The sequence below is a fragment of the Dipteris shenzhenensis genome, chromosome 13 (genome assembly GCF_047967505.1).
Source record: "Dipteris shenzhenensis isolate YYH24624 ecotype China chromosome 13, Dip_SZ_1.0, whole genome shotgun sequence".
Taxonomy (NCBI): domain Eukaryota; kingdom Viridiplantae; phylum Streptophyta; class Polypodiopsida; order Gleicheniales; family Dipteridaceae; genus Dipteris; species Dipteris shenzhenensis.
In genome coordinates this window covers 49,402,527-49,420,266 of record NC_141608.1, presented here as the reverse complement: position 1 = coordinate 49,420,266, position 17,740 = coordinate 49,402,527, and the positions used below count along the sequence as shown (strand labels likewise).

General features: G+C 44.1%; 1 protein-coding gene across 4 annotated transcripts in view; it reads left to right on the top strand.

The window, feature by feature from the left end:
* The first annotated feature begins 6,901 nt into the window (after positions 1-6,901).
* APG3 (Peptide chain release factor 1) overlaps positions 6,902-17,740 on the top strand; it is a 142,612-nt gene continuing 131,773 nt past the window's right edge. For all 4 annotated transcript variants that reach the window (XR_015541985.1, XR_015541984.1, XM_087383523.1 and 1 more), the window contains exons 1-5: positions 6,902-7,146; positions 7,340-7,396; positions 7,493-7,573; positions 7,665-7,722; positions 7,824-7,921. Coding sequence is in view for 2 of the 4 variants with exons in the window: in XM_087383523.1 (XP_087239649.1) it covers positions 6,916-7,146; positions 7,340-7,396; positions 7,493-7,573; positions 7,665-7,722; positions 7,824-7,921 (525 nt within the window). In the remaining 2 variants the exon portion in view is untranslated. The remainder of the gene's footprint in view (positions 7,147-7,339; positions 7,397-7,492; positions 7,574-7,664; positions 7,723-7,823; positions 7,922-17,740) is intronic.

Here is a 17,740-nt window from a genome sequence, read left to right as displayed (position 1 = left end):
GGATAGAATGTGATTTGAGCATTGTTGTTGGCACTTTATTTGGTTTGTATTGTTCTTAAATTCCTTTTTTTGCCGAGGTTAAACTTTTATGCGCTTATGTTTTTTGCCATGGTCTGCATTGATGCGGAGCTCACAATGGCTTTGTTGTGCAAGAACAAGTTTGGATATGAAGACATTTTGTTGAATAAAGCCTCATTATTGTTGATTGCTTTGGCTTTTGCAATGCACATGTCACGCCACGTTGGGAATATGTCATTTAGGACACTTCATAATGAAGTCAATGTCCAAGTGTAGATTGTATGGACCAAGGTCAGGTATTGGCTCCTTTTTTTTTGAGGGGGGGGTTCCTTTGGTTCATCATTGTTGTGTTTTAGCGTTAATCTTTTTATTACGCAATCGCATGACCATCTATAAGCAAGATGAGGCTTATAAAATGCTTTGGTTTGCCATGGTACTCATTCATTAAAGTAGTGCAGCTAGCAAGGCTTATTAATGCTAAACATTGTTTATGTACAATGTCGAATAATGAGGACAATGCTTACAAGTTTAACCACGACATTGCTTATTATCATTGCAAGGACTTTGACAAGGTATTCAAATTGCCAAGTAACAATGAATAAGAACCACAACATGTGTCTTTGAACTTGTTCTCTCTCTCTCACTCGCATAAACTTAAAACTTCAAAAAACTTGACAACTTTATTTACAATGGAAGTGTGTATACTAAAAACATCAAACAACTCTCGTGGAAGCATTTGTGAAGCCAAACCTATGTACAAGAGTACAAAAACCCAGGTCTATGTACAATGACAGCAGGCACATGCACAATGTTAAACACTTGCTATGAAGGTAGTAACAAAACTAGCACTGTTCACTGTAAACTCTCCAGATGGCCTCTTTTCGAACAACATGTTTCTTGTGGCAACAATACTCCGACTGTGGAACTCTATGAAAGGGCAATGGAGCTTGAGCACATCATCTACATGGTTACCACAAATGTGTATAGCCACATGCGAACCATCACAGTTCACAACACAACCTTTTAAAGATGGTACATGCAAAATGGTTTGTGCACTGTCGTAGCTAGAACAAAATGGACGGCTTGGGTCTCTACTAACTCAGGGTCCTCCACAGCCACTACACTAAAACTCGACAAGTGGGCGATTTAGGCCTGATAGTAGCGGAAGTGTGAGAGGGAAAGAGAGAGGAGTGCACATGATATAGCTACCTATACACTAAGTGCATTGACAATGAACATGCAGATATACATGTGAACCCCTTAGGGTCAGGGCTAGGGTTAAGGTTTGCCCCTATGCCCTATGTGGATAGTGCAATTTATACCATCTTTAACACCCCCTCTTAAATTGCACTGGGTAAGTAGAGGGTGCATGTACAAGACCTGTTTGTGGATTTCGTTTGGCGCATATGATAACATCCAAAACTGAAAAGAAATCATAATATGTGCATTTGTGAGCACAGTGACTACGTAGCGGAAGCATGTACAATGAGTACAACTTATGAGATTCTATACATATCATGGATTTCCCCCTCTTAAGTTGTGGGTCATCCTTCGCCTTTGGGAATAAAACCCAAAAGATAGGCTGAAAGGAAGAGAAAAGAAATGTGTAGAAAGTCAAGTCCACATGGATCAAAGACTGGTCGATCAAAAGATGATTCTGTGAAGGTCTGCATGTATGGCTGTGTGCTGAACATGTCAAAGTTGAACATGTCATGAGTCGTCGTGGACTGTACATCTGCTTTGAAGAAGAGGCATCCGGATTTGAAGCTAGTCGATGTAGTTATGGAGATGTCATCTGGTAGGTTGTGACATACGAGGGTGTCACTAACCCAAAAGAACTGATAGCAATGTCGGATGTATGCTGCAATAGTGTAATCTCTATCGAATGATGTGAGGTTAAAGAAGACCACATAGTCGGTGTGGATAGAGTGATCCATGGGCTGAAAATATGGGGTTGAAGGTGCATGTATGATACGTTGCTCTGCTGATGAAGAGGCCCATACAAATGACAAGGTATGGCAACTTGTCAAACCTGTATGCTCAACTATCATGAGGTGAAGGTCATCTGATGTGTACATAGCTAAACAACCATCAGCATGGGATGTAGCATCTGTCGTAGGCTCAAGGTGGAGTTGACAGTATAAAGGCCTAGAAGCCTGAAATACAACTGAGAATGCAAAAGATGTCCTTAAGGCATATGTGGTGCCGAATGCTAATGAACGAATTGATATGAGGTCGTGGATCCAACCACTGATGTGCATCAAGTAAGGACTGTATACTATAGCCATAATTGCATGATGAAACAATGAGTCTCCCCAGGTTGCGCTATGGCTAAACTTGATGATGTCTACTGCACTGGGGCACGACCGCAGTGATGAATAGGTATCCTCGTGCTAAGGAACGATCTACTGATCGAAAGAGGTGGTGATCATCACTGGAACCAAGGGTGCAATGCGGCATAACTGAACCAATGCTAGAATGTCCTAAAGATTGATGTGCTGATCTAAACAACTGGTAGAAATCATGTCCATAGATGTAATAAGCTCTGTGCCAGAGGTGAAAGCATAAATGATGGATGCTGGAATGGAATCACTTGAAGAGCTGGATGCACTATGGCATAAATCTCCGCATGCGATTGGAGATGTGAGTGCCTCGTACTGAGGACTTGCCTACTGAATAAGTGCATGATCACTAGTGAACTCCTGCTGAGTATTTGCAGATGATGTGATAGTAGATGGAGTCGGATCCATGCATGAATGTGATGGCTATACATCACTAGAATCATATTGTGTTGATCTATATGAGATTGCCTTGTACTAAGCACTTACCGTCAAATATGTCTCGTGTTGAGGGCTTACTGCCGAATGTGCCTCATGCTAAAGGCTTACCGAGGAATGTGCATGATTAGAAACTGTGGGCTAATCCATGCTAGCATGTGGAACATCTGCATTTGATCTATCAAGGCCAATGAGGCTCGAGTCGGCATCATACACTGGTTTATATCCTTTGGCAATAAATGGTCAAAGTAGGTTCTCTTTCCACTCACGTATCTCGTTCAAAGTCATGACTGGTGTATCATCAATTGTGTGATGCAGTGAATAACTCCATGCTAGAGGCGGTCTGGTGCTTTGTGCAAGAGGCTTACCCGTGTACTAGCGAGAGTGTCTACCCATGAGAACACTATAAAAGAGCTGCCACTCGGGGGCTTACACTAAATTGTCAAAACCAAGTCACGGTGGAAGAACAATAGTGTGCCAAGGAAACCTATAGTAAAAAGATGACAACTGCGTATTGGGAGTAGCCAAGAGGCTATACAAGGCTGATGTGGATGTGTATGGAACCAATGCCAAAAAAGAGTCAACAAATGTGATTATACATGGGTGGCATATGTGCATGCAAATGTGCAACAATCCTGAATCCGAGAAGGAGAACTTTGCCAAGTGTCACGCTGAGGTGCTGAAGTGCCAAATGGCAAGAGACTAAGCTGGTATCGTGTGTGAATGTGTATCTGATGATAGGTGCAAAGGGATTGATGTCGGTGGGAGCTAATCGGTAATGTGACAATGGCCAACTTGGCTTGGTGGAGTTGGATTTCCTCTATGGCGGAGCTAGTCTATAGTAGCTAGACTACGCGTCGAAGCGTCAAATGCAGTAAAATTTTTTTATCTTGATTCATTGTATGTGCTAGGTGTTGCAAAGGATTAGGAGGTGGTTTTGATGATGCAGGCTTGTGAAAATGTCAGATGGTAGATATGAGATGCTCAACGCGTAGAGCGTAAGCTGTCGAGCAAATTTGCTTTTATGAGCACTGCGAATTCCCTCTGGATCAAAAGATATGGCTCTCGGAAGGATTGGCCCGATTTTGATCCGAAGAAGGCCGAAAAATGATGATGTGGCCTGGAGGGTGATGTGGTAGAGGGTGTCACATGTTGAATTCATTGTGTGCCTATGGAGAGGGTACAGTGCCTAACAAGGGATGTGACATGTGGCAAATGAGGTGGATGCTCTGATTGGACAGATGATCAGGTGGCCATGCTGACTGGCCACCTGAGGTGTCACAGTTGACACATGGTAGGATGGTCAGTGATGATGTGGCATATGGGCCTGTGGTGATGTGGCACTAGGGTCACCATGATGACATGGCATAGAGGCCTATAGTGCTGACTTGGTAGAGGTTTGATGACATGGATAACGAGGTGGCACAAAGAACCGGATGCCTATGTGGTAGTCCACATGGAGGATAAGGCAGTGACGTGGCTATTGAGTTGGCATTTGTTTGGTGGGCAGATGAGTCATCTAATGATGTGGGGAATGAGCTCTACAAGATGAGCTTGAGAAGATGAAACAGAGATGTCTCAAGGAGAGGGCTTGTGCCTTGATTGAGCAAGGGCTTGCATGCCTTGATGGAACAAGGGCTTTCACTCTCATAAACAAAAAACTCTCACAATGGAAGAGGCCACATGGAAGGAGGACTTGACACTCATGAAGGGAGTGGGAGAGCACCTGGTGCTCTGATACCATGATAGCAAAAGTGAGAGAGGGAGAGAGAGAGGAGTGCACACGATATAGCTACCTATACACTAAGTGTATTGACAATGAACATGAAGATATACATGTGAACCCCTTAGGGTTAGGGTTAGGGTTTGCCCCTATGCCCTATGTGGATAGTGTGATTTACACTATCTTCAACAAGGCCGAGGAACTGTAGCAGTCCAAGTCACCTGTTCAACCAAAATACGTTATTAGCACAACTTCTTCTTGGCGTGAGCTAACTTCAGCTATGCTATTGTACCTTCTTCCCATAGCCTAGCTAGAGACTTGGCTTGTGAAGCTCTCATGCAGTGCCATACATAGATTGCCCTTTGGGACGATTGCTAGAATTGTGAAATCAAAATCTTATAGTGCATGTCGAGCACGCATAAAGATATGTTATTGGTAACAGACATGACAATCCCTTCATCCACAAACTCTTGCACTAATCAGGCAAGCGTGTGTCTCCTCTCTGCCGCTAGGAATGTTAACTGATTCAAAGTTGTGCACTTAGTGGATTGGGCATCATGTGTTGGAGGCACTCAATTAACACAATGTCAAGCCTCCAACACAAGAATAATTCAACAGAGAAGCATTCACCTTCAACACGTGCTTGTTCAACTGCTGTGATGTCTTCTTCGTGGTCTTCTTAATGGCGGAATTCATGAGCAAGCTCCCATCTTTACTGGATGCTTTGGTTAATGTCAATACGAGGGACAGAGTCAATGTTGAGAATGGACTGGGTGTCGATGTTTTCTTTCAACAAGCAAGCCCTAGAAATAGAACGAAACCTTATCTGCCAAAGCATGGACGCCCTTGGCGACAACACTTGCACAAAGTGACGTTCAGTACTGTCGAGAATGGGCATTGATAGTGCAACTATAAGGTTGCTGTGAACAACTATGAGCCTCCTAGTGGGTTCATAAGCACAAAAGATATAGTATGATGAGGAATGCCAGAACATCGAGCTCGGACTGTTCTCGGCTCAAGACATGCAGTGTCTTCCAAAGACTCGGTGATCTCGGCTCAGGACATGCAGTGTCTTGCAAAGACTCACCCAAAATGTAAGACGCATTTATCGCACCAAACAAACAAGCCAACTACGACAAATAGATTCCAGAGGAGTTGTGAATGCAATGACACTCCCAATCAACTCGTTGCCAGTGACCGTAGTTCAGCATCCCAATCCAAACAGCTATTAAAATATATTGGATGGCATCACGAATGCAAAACCTCGTCACTTAGTCATACATTTATAACCAAAAATTGTTGACCATGCAACTCAAATAATTAAGTAAAGAGACCAAAGGGGGAACCCAATTGTGACTCCATTAACATAACAAACCAAACATGATCTCATATAGAGCTTCACATTCTAAGCTCGTTTGCTTGCATAAGAGACTGTTGGGCATGCAGGTTGGAGCACGGTGTCCGCATGCTTTGTGGAGGCCGTTCGTTCGCATAAATGGCTAGCCTCGATGACGCGCAGGAACTCTCAGGAGACTGCATGGATACCAACAGTGGGAGTTTGAGAAGGGTAGCTAACTTTCACAACTTCAATTCTACATTCACTATTCGCTTTTCAGGTTTCAATTTCTTCAATTGTGGATGTTTCTTACAAACATGATGAGCATGGTGGAGCCAAAACTAGGCTGTGCTTACGAAGCCACATCTCGTTTTTGTGATATGTGTGTGTATGTTGTCGCTTATAAGTATTTGTGAAGGAATGATTCGGTTTGTCATGTACCTGATGCACTATTGTGCTTACGAAAATGCAGACGTTGTGGAAGATCGTAACGCTGGTACAATAAGTATTGTTGAGGGAAAACAAAAGCTTGTCAACGTTGGGGACGGAGAAGACACACCAACCAAAAACGGTGCCCATATGCACGCTTGAAAAGGGGACACTATCTTTGCTTGTGTAGTTTGCAATTTGCTTTGAATTTTCCATTTTGTCATGCTTCGAATTTCTTGATTCGACTGTTTGGGTCTGAGCTTGACGGGAGCTAAAATAAGACTTCTTTCATTTGCTAAATTCCATTTATTGAAAGGTGAGCTTGTTTTTGAGAGTTCATACCTTAGCATGGAACCTGGGCCCATGCCAACGTTGCAGAAGAGGTCGTGCGGGTAGGAGCCCATGCATGAAAATCGGTAGTGAAGCACCACGTGGACTCCTTCCACAACTGTGCATGGTCAGGGTGGGCTGAGGGGAAGAAAGTGCAAGTAAATTTCAAGATGCCAAGTAATTGGGAGCGATTTCCAAACCATATTTTTCATTTTGATCACAAACCAAAAAAGTTAAAATAATGAGAATAAGATTTGAAAGGAGGAGTGAGCAGCTGAGACATGTTGGGATATCGCGCAGCTATGGCCGTTCGCCTTCGCCCAGCTGAGACATGTTGGCATATCGCCCAGCAACCCTTTGCTCGCTCTTGCACCTCCACCTCCGCAAGCACCCACTTGCCTCCCAAGCGCAGCTGTCGAGTGAGCTTATGTAGCTCTTGGAGTGGTCGCCTTGGGACTCTCTCCGATTGGATTTCCACTAGGAGTAGCCCCCGGGACTCCATTCGTAGAGATGGACGCGTGTCTTGCATGGCTGTGAGTTTTCTGCTTTTCTGTCCAATGCCACCATCGCTTCCTTTCAAGCGTGCTTGACCCAACACATACGTTCACTTGTAAGCGCAATTGGCTTTTTGCATTTTGATGTGAAGACTATAATAGAAAACATTATCCCACATCGTGTAAATTGAATATATCCACGGAATTGAATGTCTGTATTACTGTCGTGCAGGAACCTTTTTTGCTAGCAAAATTAGACTCAGCAGAACGTACCCACAAAGAATTAACGGTAAGATTACGTTTCCCGAGCTGACTGTACGAATTTATATCACTTGTTCGTAGGACATATTTTCGAAGAACTCCCTTTTGATTGTTTTGGCTACAGGCAAGACTTGCTGATCCTGATGTCGCTAGTAATCCCAGTGAATATCAAAAGCTCGCTAAATCAGTGTCAGAACTAGAGGAGGTTGTATCTCTGGCCATTGATGCATGGTACAGTTGCTGTTGTCTCCAATGCAGAACTTATAAGTCGACTTGTTTCTCACCATCTATTCCAGGTCGTCACTACCTATCGAGATTTTAAGAACTGTCAAGCACGACTAGAAGAAACGAAAGGTGTATACTTCTTTCTACCTTCTGCTGCGGGCAAAGTCTGTGAGATGTTTTTGAAGTGCTAGTTTTTCATAGTTAACATTATCTTCCATCGTGGTCGCCAGAACTCAAGGATTCAACTGACAGAGAGATAGCAGAATTGGCAGCAGAGGAAGTCATGGTGTACCAGCAGAATCTTGAAGAACTTGAGGCGCAGTTAAAGGTTCGTTTTGTCTGTCTGCTATTGACGAGTCTTTGTTATGGTTTTTCAGAAAGGTGATGTTTTCTTATTGTTTGTAAAAAGAACTGTTATCTACATTCTTGATTAGGGCTGAAATAATCATGCAAGCCATAGTGCCGTCATCCCCCACACGGCACCATTATATGAAAGGGGCCCCACAAAACTCGTCCCTTTGTGTGCTTGGATTTGTGAGGACAATGGGCCACATCTCTTCGTCAACATGACGCACCCCCTTGTGAAGGGACTGACCTCTTCACTTCAGGGACACATTCCATCATGAAGGGACACACCTTTAGCGACACAACTCATCACTGAAGGGTCGTGCAACAGACGACTCCTTTCATGCCATGCGCTTGGAGGGATCCTTTCATGCCATGTACTTGGAGGGATCCTACGATCTCCAGTGCTCGGATAAACCATCCTCTGCTGCACGATATTTCACTAGAACTAAACCCACTTCTCTGCTGCATTTAAGCCTTGCTACACAGCCTTTTCTGAGTTGCAAACATGCTCTCAAAGATCACATGAATGGCACGTTGTTCCAGCATATGACGCTGTAATATCATCTCTTGTAGTAGTAGGGATGGCAAATCTTGCTAAGCTTTGGCCTTCTTGAAGAACTTGCCTCTTCTTCTTCCACGTTGTCTGTTGCAAAGCCTTGGTTGTTGCCATTGTACTGCTGTGTGATGTTCAGAGGTGGCGGACATGTCCCTTTTGACAGCTTTAGCGGCTTCCTTTGGAAGATTATCGGCTGTTGCAGCGTGCCAAATTTTGTAATTCGTTACTCGTATGACCGGTGCTTGGGCCATGGGGGGGTGTGCCGTTCAACAAACTCTCTTTCCGCCGGACATGTCCTAGCTTGAATCCTCTTGTACCATCTCAATCAACGCTCCTTTGAGATGGATGGCGTCTGCCCTGTCTGAACCCGCCCTTGGATGTATGCATATTTATATTTCAAGATGTCTCTTGTGTTGTGTGGACAGTTGGTGTGCGAATATTCTAAAAGAAAATAATTGGCTCAATTCAGTAATATGTGAAGAGTGACAAAGGATGCACATTCTTGGTGAATAAAGTATTTGAACTTGATGGAACACGAGACAATTTTATTTGAGATAACTGTAATGCTAGATTGCAATGCCTCTTCATACAATTGAATGCGATGAGTGAACTCAATGAGAAAGTTCTTATCCACCACCTTGCATCGTTGGTAGGATTCAAAAAATATTTGCGAATGTTGCTCCATCATCCACCAGTACATATTTGTGCCCACGTATCTACTCTCAATTGACAAGTTCATCATCATCAATAGCTTTGGGCAGCTTCCCTTCAACTAGGCATGTGCGAGTCGGTCATTATGACAGTTGACCCAATCACTTGATGTAGAACTCAAATTGTGTTTTGATTCTATAGACATTCATTTGTGATGTAATTATCTTTCGAACCACCTCTTCCCCTTAGTTCAGTCCAATATTGAAGAAATTATGATAATCCTTCTATGCACTTTTCATTATTTGCAAACTCTTCATGATGTGCTATAGAATTGGAATCAAATTGTGATTTCAAGTTTGTGTAAATGACCATGGTCAATCATCAGACTAATTCAATGTGATGAAATGGCAAAGATATAGCATTGTCAAAACATTCTATGGGAAGTTTGCCCACCTCATATGATTCTCCTTTATCAATGGAAATCATGGTGATCTATCTTGTGAACATAACTAATTATTTCAGCTTCCTCAATTCTTCTGTTTCCATGCCACTGCATGTTGCTTTGGAAACCTTTTGATACCTTCTAGATTGTATATTAGTCCTTTTTTGCTCAATCATTAAGGCCCCCGTATGAGTGGAATTTGATGAACATGTCAAGACATGATCTAAGAGAACTAAGTTGACTTGGAGATCAGCCATGTGCTATGCCATGTTGCAAGGCAGGAGTCGGACGGACCTGCATCCATGTTTGGAAGACATGTGTGCTGAGGACACAAAGCTGTCCATAAGGTAGGTCGGGGGTGGGTCCATTTGGGGAGATGTGTCATGCGACAAGGGAGTTGAATCTAATTAGCTTCAGATGGCTTTCCTTGGTCGGTCCATGTGGTAAGTAGGGGTTGCACAACATTCCTCTTTTATCCATCCTGATCGTTCCTTGAGAAGTTGTGAAGGCTACTGACCGTTGTGTGGAGCGCGCGAATGGGGAGTCACATTCACACAAGAAATATTCTACGGTAGTTTCTTTGCTCTTATCTTATTAAGTAATGAAAATTAATTAACTCAAGAGCATAGGGCTTTTTGAAAATATTTCTGCGACTTATCAAAATCCCCCGATTCTTAGAAGTTTACCAGCAGCAAACTGGCCTTTGTACCCGCTGAGCAAGGACAACAAGAAAATTTAGAGTGAAATACAAGAGTAGCTTGCACATGGTCTTATTCAACCTAGTGCTTTGTCAGTTTTCTCTTATGTCGTTTCAGCAATTCTAGTCTGATTAAGAAAAAGCACCCTTGGAATAGTTAGAGAAAGCAATAAGTCCTCTTGTACTTGCTCTAACAATGGCTTATCCTTCAAATCATTTTGCTGTATAGACTGATGTGAGTGGGTATTGAGGGAAATTTAATACAAGATCGAAGTGTTAGAGAATGCACGTATACATAAAGCATAAGCAAGTTTTCAATGACCACATAACTTACAAGCAAGTTATAGGTCCTTGGGCTGCAAACCACATCCAACAACACATACGCTGATTATAAACGATCAAACTAAGTTGATTAAACATAAAGACCCATGTAGGTAGCATCAACAATATGAATCGGTCTTACCATGACATCTACATGGAGAAATTAAAGCTAACAGTAAAAAGGACAACGAAGAAAGCTTCATGAAGTGAAAGAAGTGGTAGTGTCTTGCATGCAAGAATATGCCCAAGGATGAGATGACTAAGGAGGTGATTTCTATGGATGAGGGATTGTAAGAATCGGAGAATAGAAGAGAGCAAGCTGCAAAGGTTTTATGCAGGCACAAATGGATGGTAGAAGGTAACTCTTCTACCATAGAATTGGAGAATAGAAGAGAGCAAGCTGAAAAGGGGATGGTAGAAGGTGACTCTTCTACAACATACGTCTTCTTGATTGTTAGGGAGAAAAGGACAAATGAGGCAATAGACAAAGTACAAAATGAGGAAGGGGTATTTGTGACCCATTTAAAATCTATGGCAGGGGAAGAAGCAGTGTTTTCAGATGAATGGAGATCTGATTGTTTAGTAGTGTTAGACAATGTGTTTGCAAAGATAAATGCCCCGATGAAAAAATTGTTAGATAGGTCTCTAAATGAAAAGTAATATGGGAAGCTCTACATGACATGGAGAATGGCAAGTTACCCGGACATGATAGGCTCATAGTAGAGTTCTATTGACACTCTTGGTTGGAGTTGAAGGGTGATTTGATGGCCATGGTGTAGGAAACTTCCAAAAGGGAAACCTATGAGTAGACACAAATGTGGGTCTGATTGTACTCCTACCCAAGAAGCAGAATAGGATACTTTCAAAGTCATGGCCAAAGCATTGGTGCTGAGGTAAAATTGTTTCCCCCTTGTCAGTAGAGAACAACATGGTTTTGTTATAGTTGGGATAGTTTGAAAACATAATCAAGATATTGGAATGCGTGGGGCTGCCCCTGTCTAATCAAGTTTGTTATCAATGTTTGGCCATATCAGAAAGAGAAGATATAAAGTAAAGGGGAATTAATTATGTTATTCCCAATCAGTAACCCTCAATTGTGAATGTGGAAATTTACTTTATTGGACTAAGGCATCTTTCAGCTAGCCATAAATAAAGTATCTAGTTTGACTCTCAACTCAATATAACAATATAGTCCCAGAGTCAATTTAGGTTTGTTCCATCCACGCCTACATTCTAGACTGTGGAGACACTAATGCCAGAGCATTCCATCTCCTAGATGTAGGCCTCTTATCCTAGTTCATCTTTGTTTTGGCCTCCAAAATAGGTTCAAGTCTATGTGTAAGATGTTCCTTGAAATCCATGCACAAGGGCTGAACCATTTCTGTAGACCTCATAATAGCCCTAACTTTTTGCAAAGAATGCTCATGTCGCTCTCCACATCCTCATCAAGCTTTATGCACTCCTCTCATCTTGGAAGGTAAGCAATTGTTTTGGGCTACTCGTGTCCCACCCGATGTATCATGATCATCCTGCCTATCTAGGTCTTCATGAGCTAGCTTTGGGACCTCCTTAAAAGTCCCGCTCTTTTGTGCCAAGCAGTTAAATGGGCTCCTATAGTTATATCGGCCCCATGCACAGACGTGCGTTTAAAGCTCCACATGTATGTTCTCCTTGGAAAGCTGGGATCATCACTACCAACTCCTTCCATGTGCAGAGAGAGATACCTTTCATGGTCTACTAGCTACCTAGAAGAGGATTGTTCTACCCACAACGCTTGGCGAGCTAACTAGGTGCCAACAACAAGGAGAAGCCAACACTTTGTTGGTATCATGAACAAAATATCGGCAATATCTTTGCTCTAAAGCGTGGAGTTACGTGCTGAAGATCACAGCGGCATAAGAAGGGACAATTTCTTATTCGCAAGAACAACAAGAACTCTTGAGTATATTGTATATAGTAGTACTCCAAAGAATTTTGGTGAAGCTCTCAGAAAGCAATTGTGTCACCTCTAGGACCCTAGTCTTTCGAAAGCCTATGCAGTTACACCATGTGACATTCCTACCAATCCGTGCCCGATGTCTCACTACTTCCACACTCTTTACCACAGCCCGCCTGAAAGAGGTCATCAAGAAGCTGCAAAACGGGAAGGCCAAGGATTAGGAGAGCCTCCAAGTGGAACTTGTAACCCATGGTTTGGAGGTGCTTGCTCCAATCCTAGCCAAGCTGCTCAATGAAGCCTTTTGTACGTGCTTTCCTACTTCTTGGAGTGCGAACACCATCATACCCATTCACAAAGCAAGAGATACCAAGATAAGAATAAAAATAATCTTTCATAAGTTTTGAGTTGGCTAAATTCATTATCTCTTGGTTAATGACAGCGTAAGATCTTTTGAAGAATTTTTTTCGACCATGATGATACTTGATGAATATCCAAGAGATTACTCTTCACATCTCTACTCGTTGACTCAGAAAGTCAAATACACAACTGAGGTCAGTTGCAATCCAAGCAAGAGGGATGTTGCGAAAATTGTATTTTCGATATTTCTTGCTATGGAAATTATTTTATTTTAGTCAAGTGTGACTATGGCAAAGTATTCCATAGGAGCGCACCGGACGCGGCGGGGGTCCTAGTGGATGGTTTGTGGGGTTTAGTTGGGGACGCCTAACTACCTGTGTTTTTGCCAAGCTAGATGGTTAGTATTGTGGGTGATTCCATGTTAATACTACTGTCGCTAGTGTTACTGGTGTTATTGCAATTAGTCGCAAGGTGTGTATTTTGATGTCTATATATCAAGCGCACAATTGTGTTGGGATTAGTTGGTGTGATCATTCATCAATTGATTGTAACAACTAACACAGTTGGCGGCTTGAGTACAGATGATGAGTTGGATAACTAGGAACGGAGATGGTGAAGGTGATTTGGATTGATTGAAGTATCTAATGGTTGTCAAAGGCCATGGGCCATATTGTAAAGTAATAAAATTTAAGCCGTGGGCTAATTTATTTTAATTAATTGTGGATGAGGGCATATTAAGCCTTGTGATATTTTAAGCTCATGGAGCTTTGTTGAGCAATCCCTCTAATTATGGACAAGGGATGCTTTTGGATGTACTATTATTGGCTCTTTGCTTTTGGAATTACAATTATAAATACTCTAGATGGGAAGCAAGAGCCACCATCTAGAGGGGGCAGATTGGATCCCATGTAGTGTCGCTCTCTCTCTTTCTCTTCTCTTCTCCACTTGTTGCCATGTTCTTGGTTTCTATGGTTTTGGTAAATCATGAATTTGTGATCATGTCTTTATTTTAATTTTCATAACAACCCATGTATATCGGTCGGCTTTTAAGATACACACAAGTGAGTACGCTAAGAGAGTGGACATGGGAGGCTTCACAGACAAGACCGACTTACATTAGACCACATGTTCACCCTCAAGGTCATCGTAGATGAGGCCAGACAGTGGAAACACAGTATATATTACTGCTTTGTGGATTTTCAAAAGTGCTTCGATTCAGTTCTATGAGTCCAGTGCTTCGATTCAGTTCCATGGGTCCACCTCATTGCAAGATTCTGAGCTTTAGATGTCCACCAAGATGTTATATAGGAAGTCATGTTTCTATATGAGAAAGTTACTGGCAGAGTATGCACGATCAAGGATTGCAAAGGTGGTAAGTAGCTCCATTGGGGTGAAACATGGATGCCCCTTATTTCCCACCCTACTTGGCCTATACATTGACAATTGGGCTCGTTTGTGGACACACGAAAGGATGAGGTGCGACTTTTGGTGTAGATTGCAATACCTATACAACTATATGCCGATGAGGTCATTTTTATCTCTATTACAATAGAGGGTCTATAGATGCATTTGATAGTGCTAGAGACCTTTTGCGAGAGTCGAGACATGAAGGTCAAGTTGGGTACAACCAAGGTCATAGTCTTCAACACCAACGATTCCCAGCTTGAGTGCGACACACTCACATTTGTAGGTGAGTTTGGTTGAGATAGTCATGCACCTTCATAGGTCCCAAGTTCGCCATGAAACTGGCAACACAAACATGCTTGACTAGAGGGTATGCTTCACTGACGAGACTAGAAAGGCAACGCTTCCAGGCACACTTCTAGCATGCGAATACAAGGTTCACTGTTGTTTGAATCTTACTCTGACCTGCCGGCCTATATGCTGTTGTTTTTTAGGCAGAGCCTTAGAGAGGATGAGAGACTACAAGTCAAGATGCTATCTCGCATGATTTGAGGGAAGAGGCGCACTCCGCATGACATTATTTTGACAGTTTTTGCTGTGAGGCCTCTCCACACTCCAGATCATGACTTATGTAGATCGAGTCAGACAGCTCGCCTGGACTGATGTAGGCCGGCAGAGACTGCCATGGAGCGCCCTCTCATCATCTATGATGCTTGCAGCTAGGGAAGATAAGCATTGCTGGTATGTACGAACCTCCAGAGGGTTCCACTTGCGAGGCATGGAAATTGCGGCTTCATCTAGACACCTGGGTACCTACAAACTAACATTTTCTGATCGAAGATGCGGTATACCTAAGATTCTCACAGTTTCCGACAAAGATGCACTTCTTGCTCTTGGAATCTAGCTTTGACCTGTCATCTTTATGCACATGTACGAATGCATTAGAACCAAAAATCCTCAGACGAGAGATAGTGGGCTTCTTACTATAGTATGCTTCATAGGGCGTCATATATGCAACGGCCTTGGTCTTGGTTTTGTTGCGGATGTGAACTGTAGTATTGATGATTGCTTCTCCCCAGTAAACTTTCAAGAGATCTCTTCCTCTGATCATGGTCAATCTGATCTCTGTAACCATTTGGTGCTTTCGCTCAAGAACCCAGTGCAGGCACAAGTAAGCTGATGCTTGATCCCATGCTTGCTGCAGAAAGTGTTGAACTCTGTGAGGTGACCCCCCTCGCCGATCAATGCGGAATGCGTCACATCCTTCCATGTTTCCTTCTCTACCTTGGCCTTTCATTCTTTGAATTTCTCAAATGCGTGAGACTTATTGGCTACACAGTATATAGAAGTCATTCGACTAAAGTCATCCACACATAGAAGAGTATTTTTGGACTCTGCAAATGAGTTGTTTGACATTGGTCCGCAAATGTCGGAGTGGATCAGCTCCAATGGTCCCTTAGCCCTCGATGTAGCCTCCTGTGGGAATGGCTCCCTGTGTTGCTTGCGCTCCAAGCAAGCCTGGCAGACTTTCTCTGCGCTTCTGATAGATGGAAGTTCCTCCACCATCTTGGATTTTTGCATTTCTGTAAGAGTATTGTAATTGACATGACTAAACCTTTCATGCCACATATTGGAGTGCCCGTAGTCCCCATGAACAACTAAAGCATGTAACCGGTATAAGCGTCTTCCTCGACACCTTGGGCCACCACCTATCTCTGTTTCGTGGAAGTGACGGTGACTTCCCCATGTTTGAAGAGTATTGACATCTTATGCTTATCCATCTGACTTATAGAGAGCAGATTCTTGTACAGATTTGGAACAAACAGCACATTGGATATTACCTTCTCTTCTCGAACTGTGGACCCTTCACAAAGCTTGTCGAGCTATTCCCCACGGTCACCTCGAGTTGGGATGGGTCCCCTCCATGGTCTTGAACCATTCCTTCCTGTTGGACATGTGTTTTGAGGCACCGCTGTCCACGTACCAAGCCTCCTTGTGGTCACTCACTACACGAGCAATTGATCTCTTACCACTTTTGCCAAGTGGTCATGTACCGACTCTCCCTCATCCATGTGCATATTGAAGAGCTAGTGCTGGAGAGTCAAGATACAAGAAGTGTTATCTGTCTTGTACAAGTCCTTTTCAGAGTGGCCCACGCCTCCACTGACCTGTCACAAAGTCGAGTGTCATCCTTGTGATTAAAGCTAGATATGAGGAATCACAAAGTCCACTGTCATCCCTGTGATTAAAGCTAGGGCCTGGGCATCTCTCGAGGCAGTGTCGGGGGAGCTCAGTTGGATGAGGAAAACGCCTCTTCCATAGATGGTGACCTCCTGGATGTGGTCGCCCTCTAATGTCAAGCTCGCTTGGATCCACTCTTGCACCTGTTTCCGTGTAGGCGTGAGGCCCAAAATTTTGCCCACAAGCGCCTTGTCCTGGAGGGACTGAACTGCCTGCTGTACGTGTTGCTTGTTAGTTGGGGAAAGAAGAACCTTAACGGTTGTGGGAGTCGAGGGTGCTACCATAGAGCTCCTCTGGCCAGACCAAGGGTCACCACCAAGATTTCCTTTCACCTTAACAAGCACGAATGCTCCCGCTGCATGGAGGCAAATGAAAAAAAGGAGGAAGAGGAAGAAGGGCGTCGAGGCGAAGAGGCGAAGGAGAGAGGTGGAGAGGGCGGCAAGGAAGGTAGAGGGGAGGAGAGGAAGGAGGGAGAAAGGAGAAGAGGAGGAGGAAGGAGTGAAGGATTAGAAGGAGGGCGGGAGAAGCGGAGGAGAAAGAAGGAGGGGGGAGGCGGAATGGCGGGGGGGCACGCTGATGGGAGAGGCAGGAGGTCGGGAGGAGGTGCGAGGCGGGATGGAGGGAGGCTGGGAGGCAAGGAGGTGGGAGAAGGAAGGGTAGAGCGGGGGCGGAGGAGCAGCAAGGGGCAGGGGGAGCGAAGGAGCAGGGCGGAGCGGGGAGAAGGCAGGGCAGGGTGGAGGTGGAGCGGAGGCAGAGGAGAAGGCCAGGTGGAGCAGAGGCGAGGGTGAGGTAGGGCGGCGAGGAGGGGCAGCGGGCGGAGCAGCCAGGAGCAGCGGGCAGCAATCCTTCAGGCCACCGCGGGCGGAGGGGGGAGCTCACGAGGTCACCATGTCCTATCAAGGACCTTAGTCTTGGAAAGTTTGCACAGATCCCTGGCCACCCTTATGCGTTGCTTCTTTGCGGCCTGTAGAACTTTAGGGAGGCACCTTTGTTGCAGCCTTCCTCCCTCTACAAACCTGAGCTGAGATTTCCCCCCCGCACAGGCCCCCCCCCCCCCCGACACATGCCCCTTTGTCCCCACAAATTGAGGGCTCACAGGTGGGTGTATTGGTCTCTAGCAGTCACCCAACTCAGACTCATGAGATCCACCATGGGACACGGGCATAGAAAGCATGTGATCGTAGACTTCTT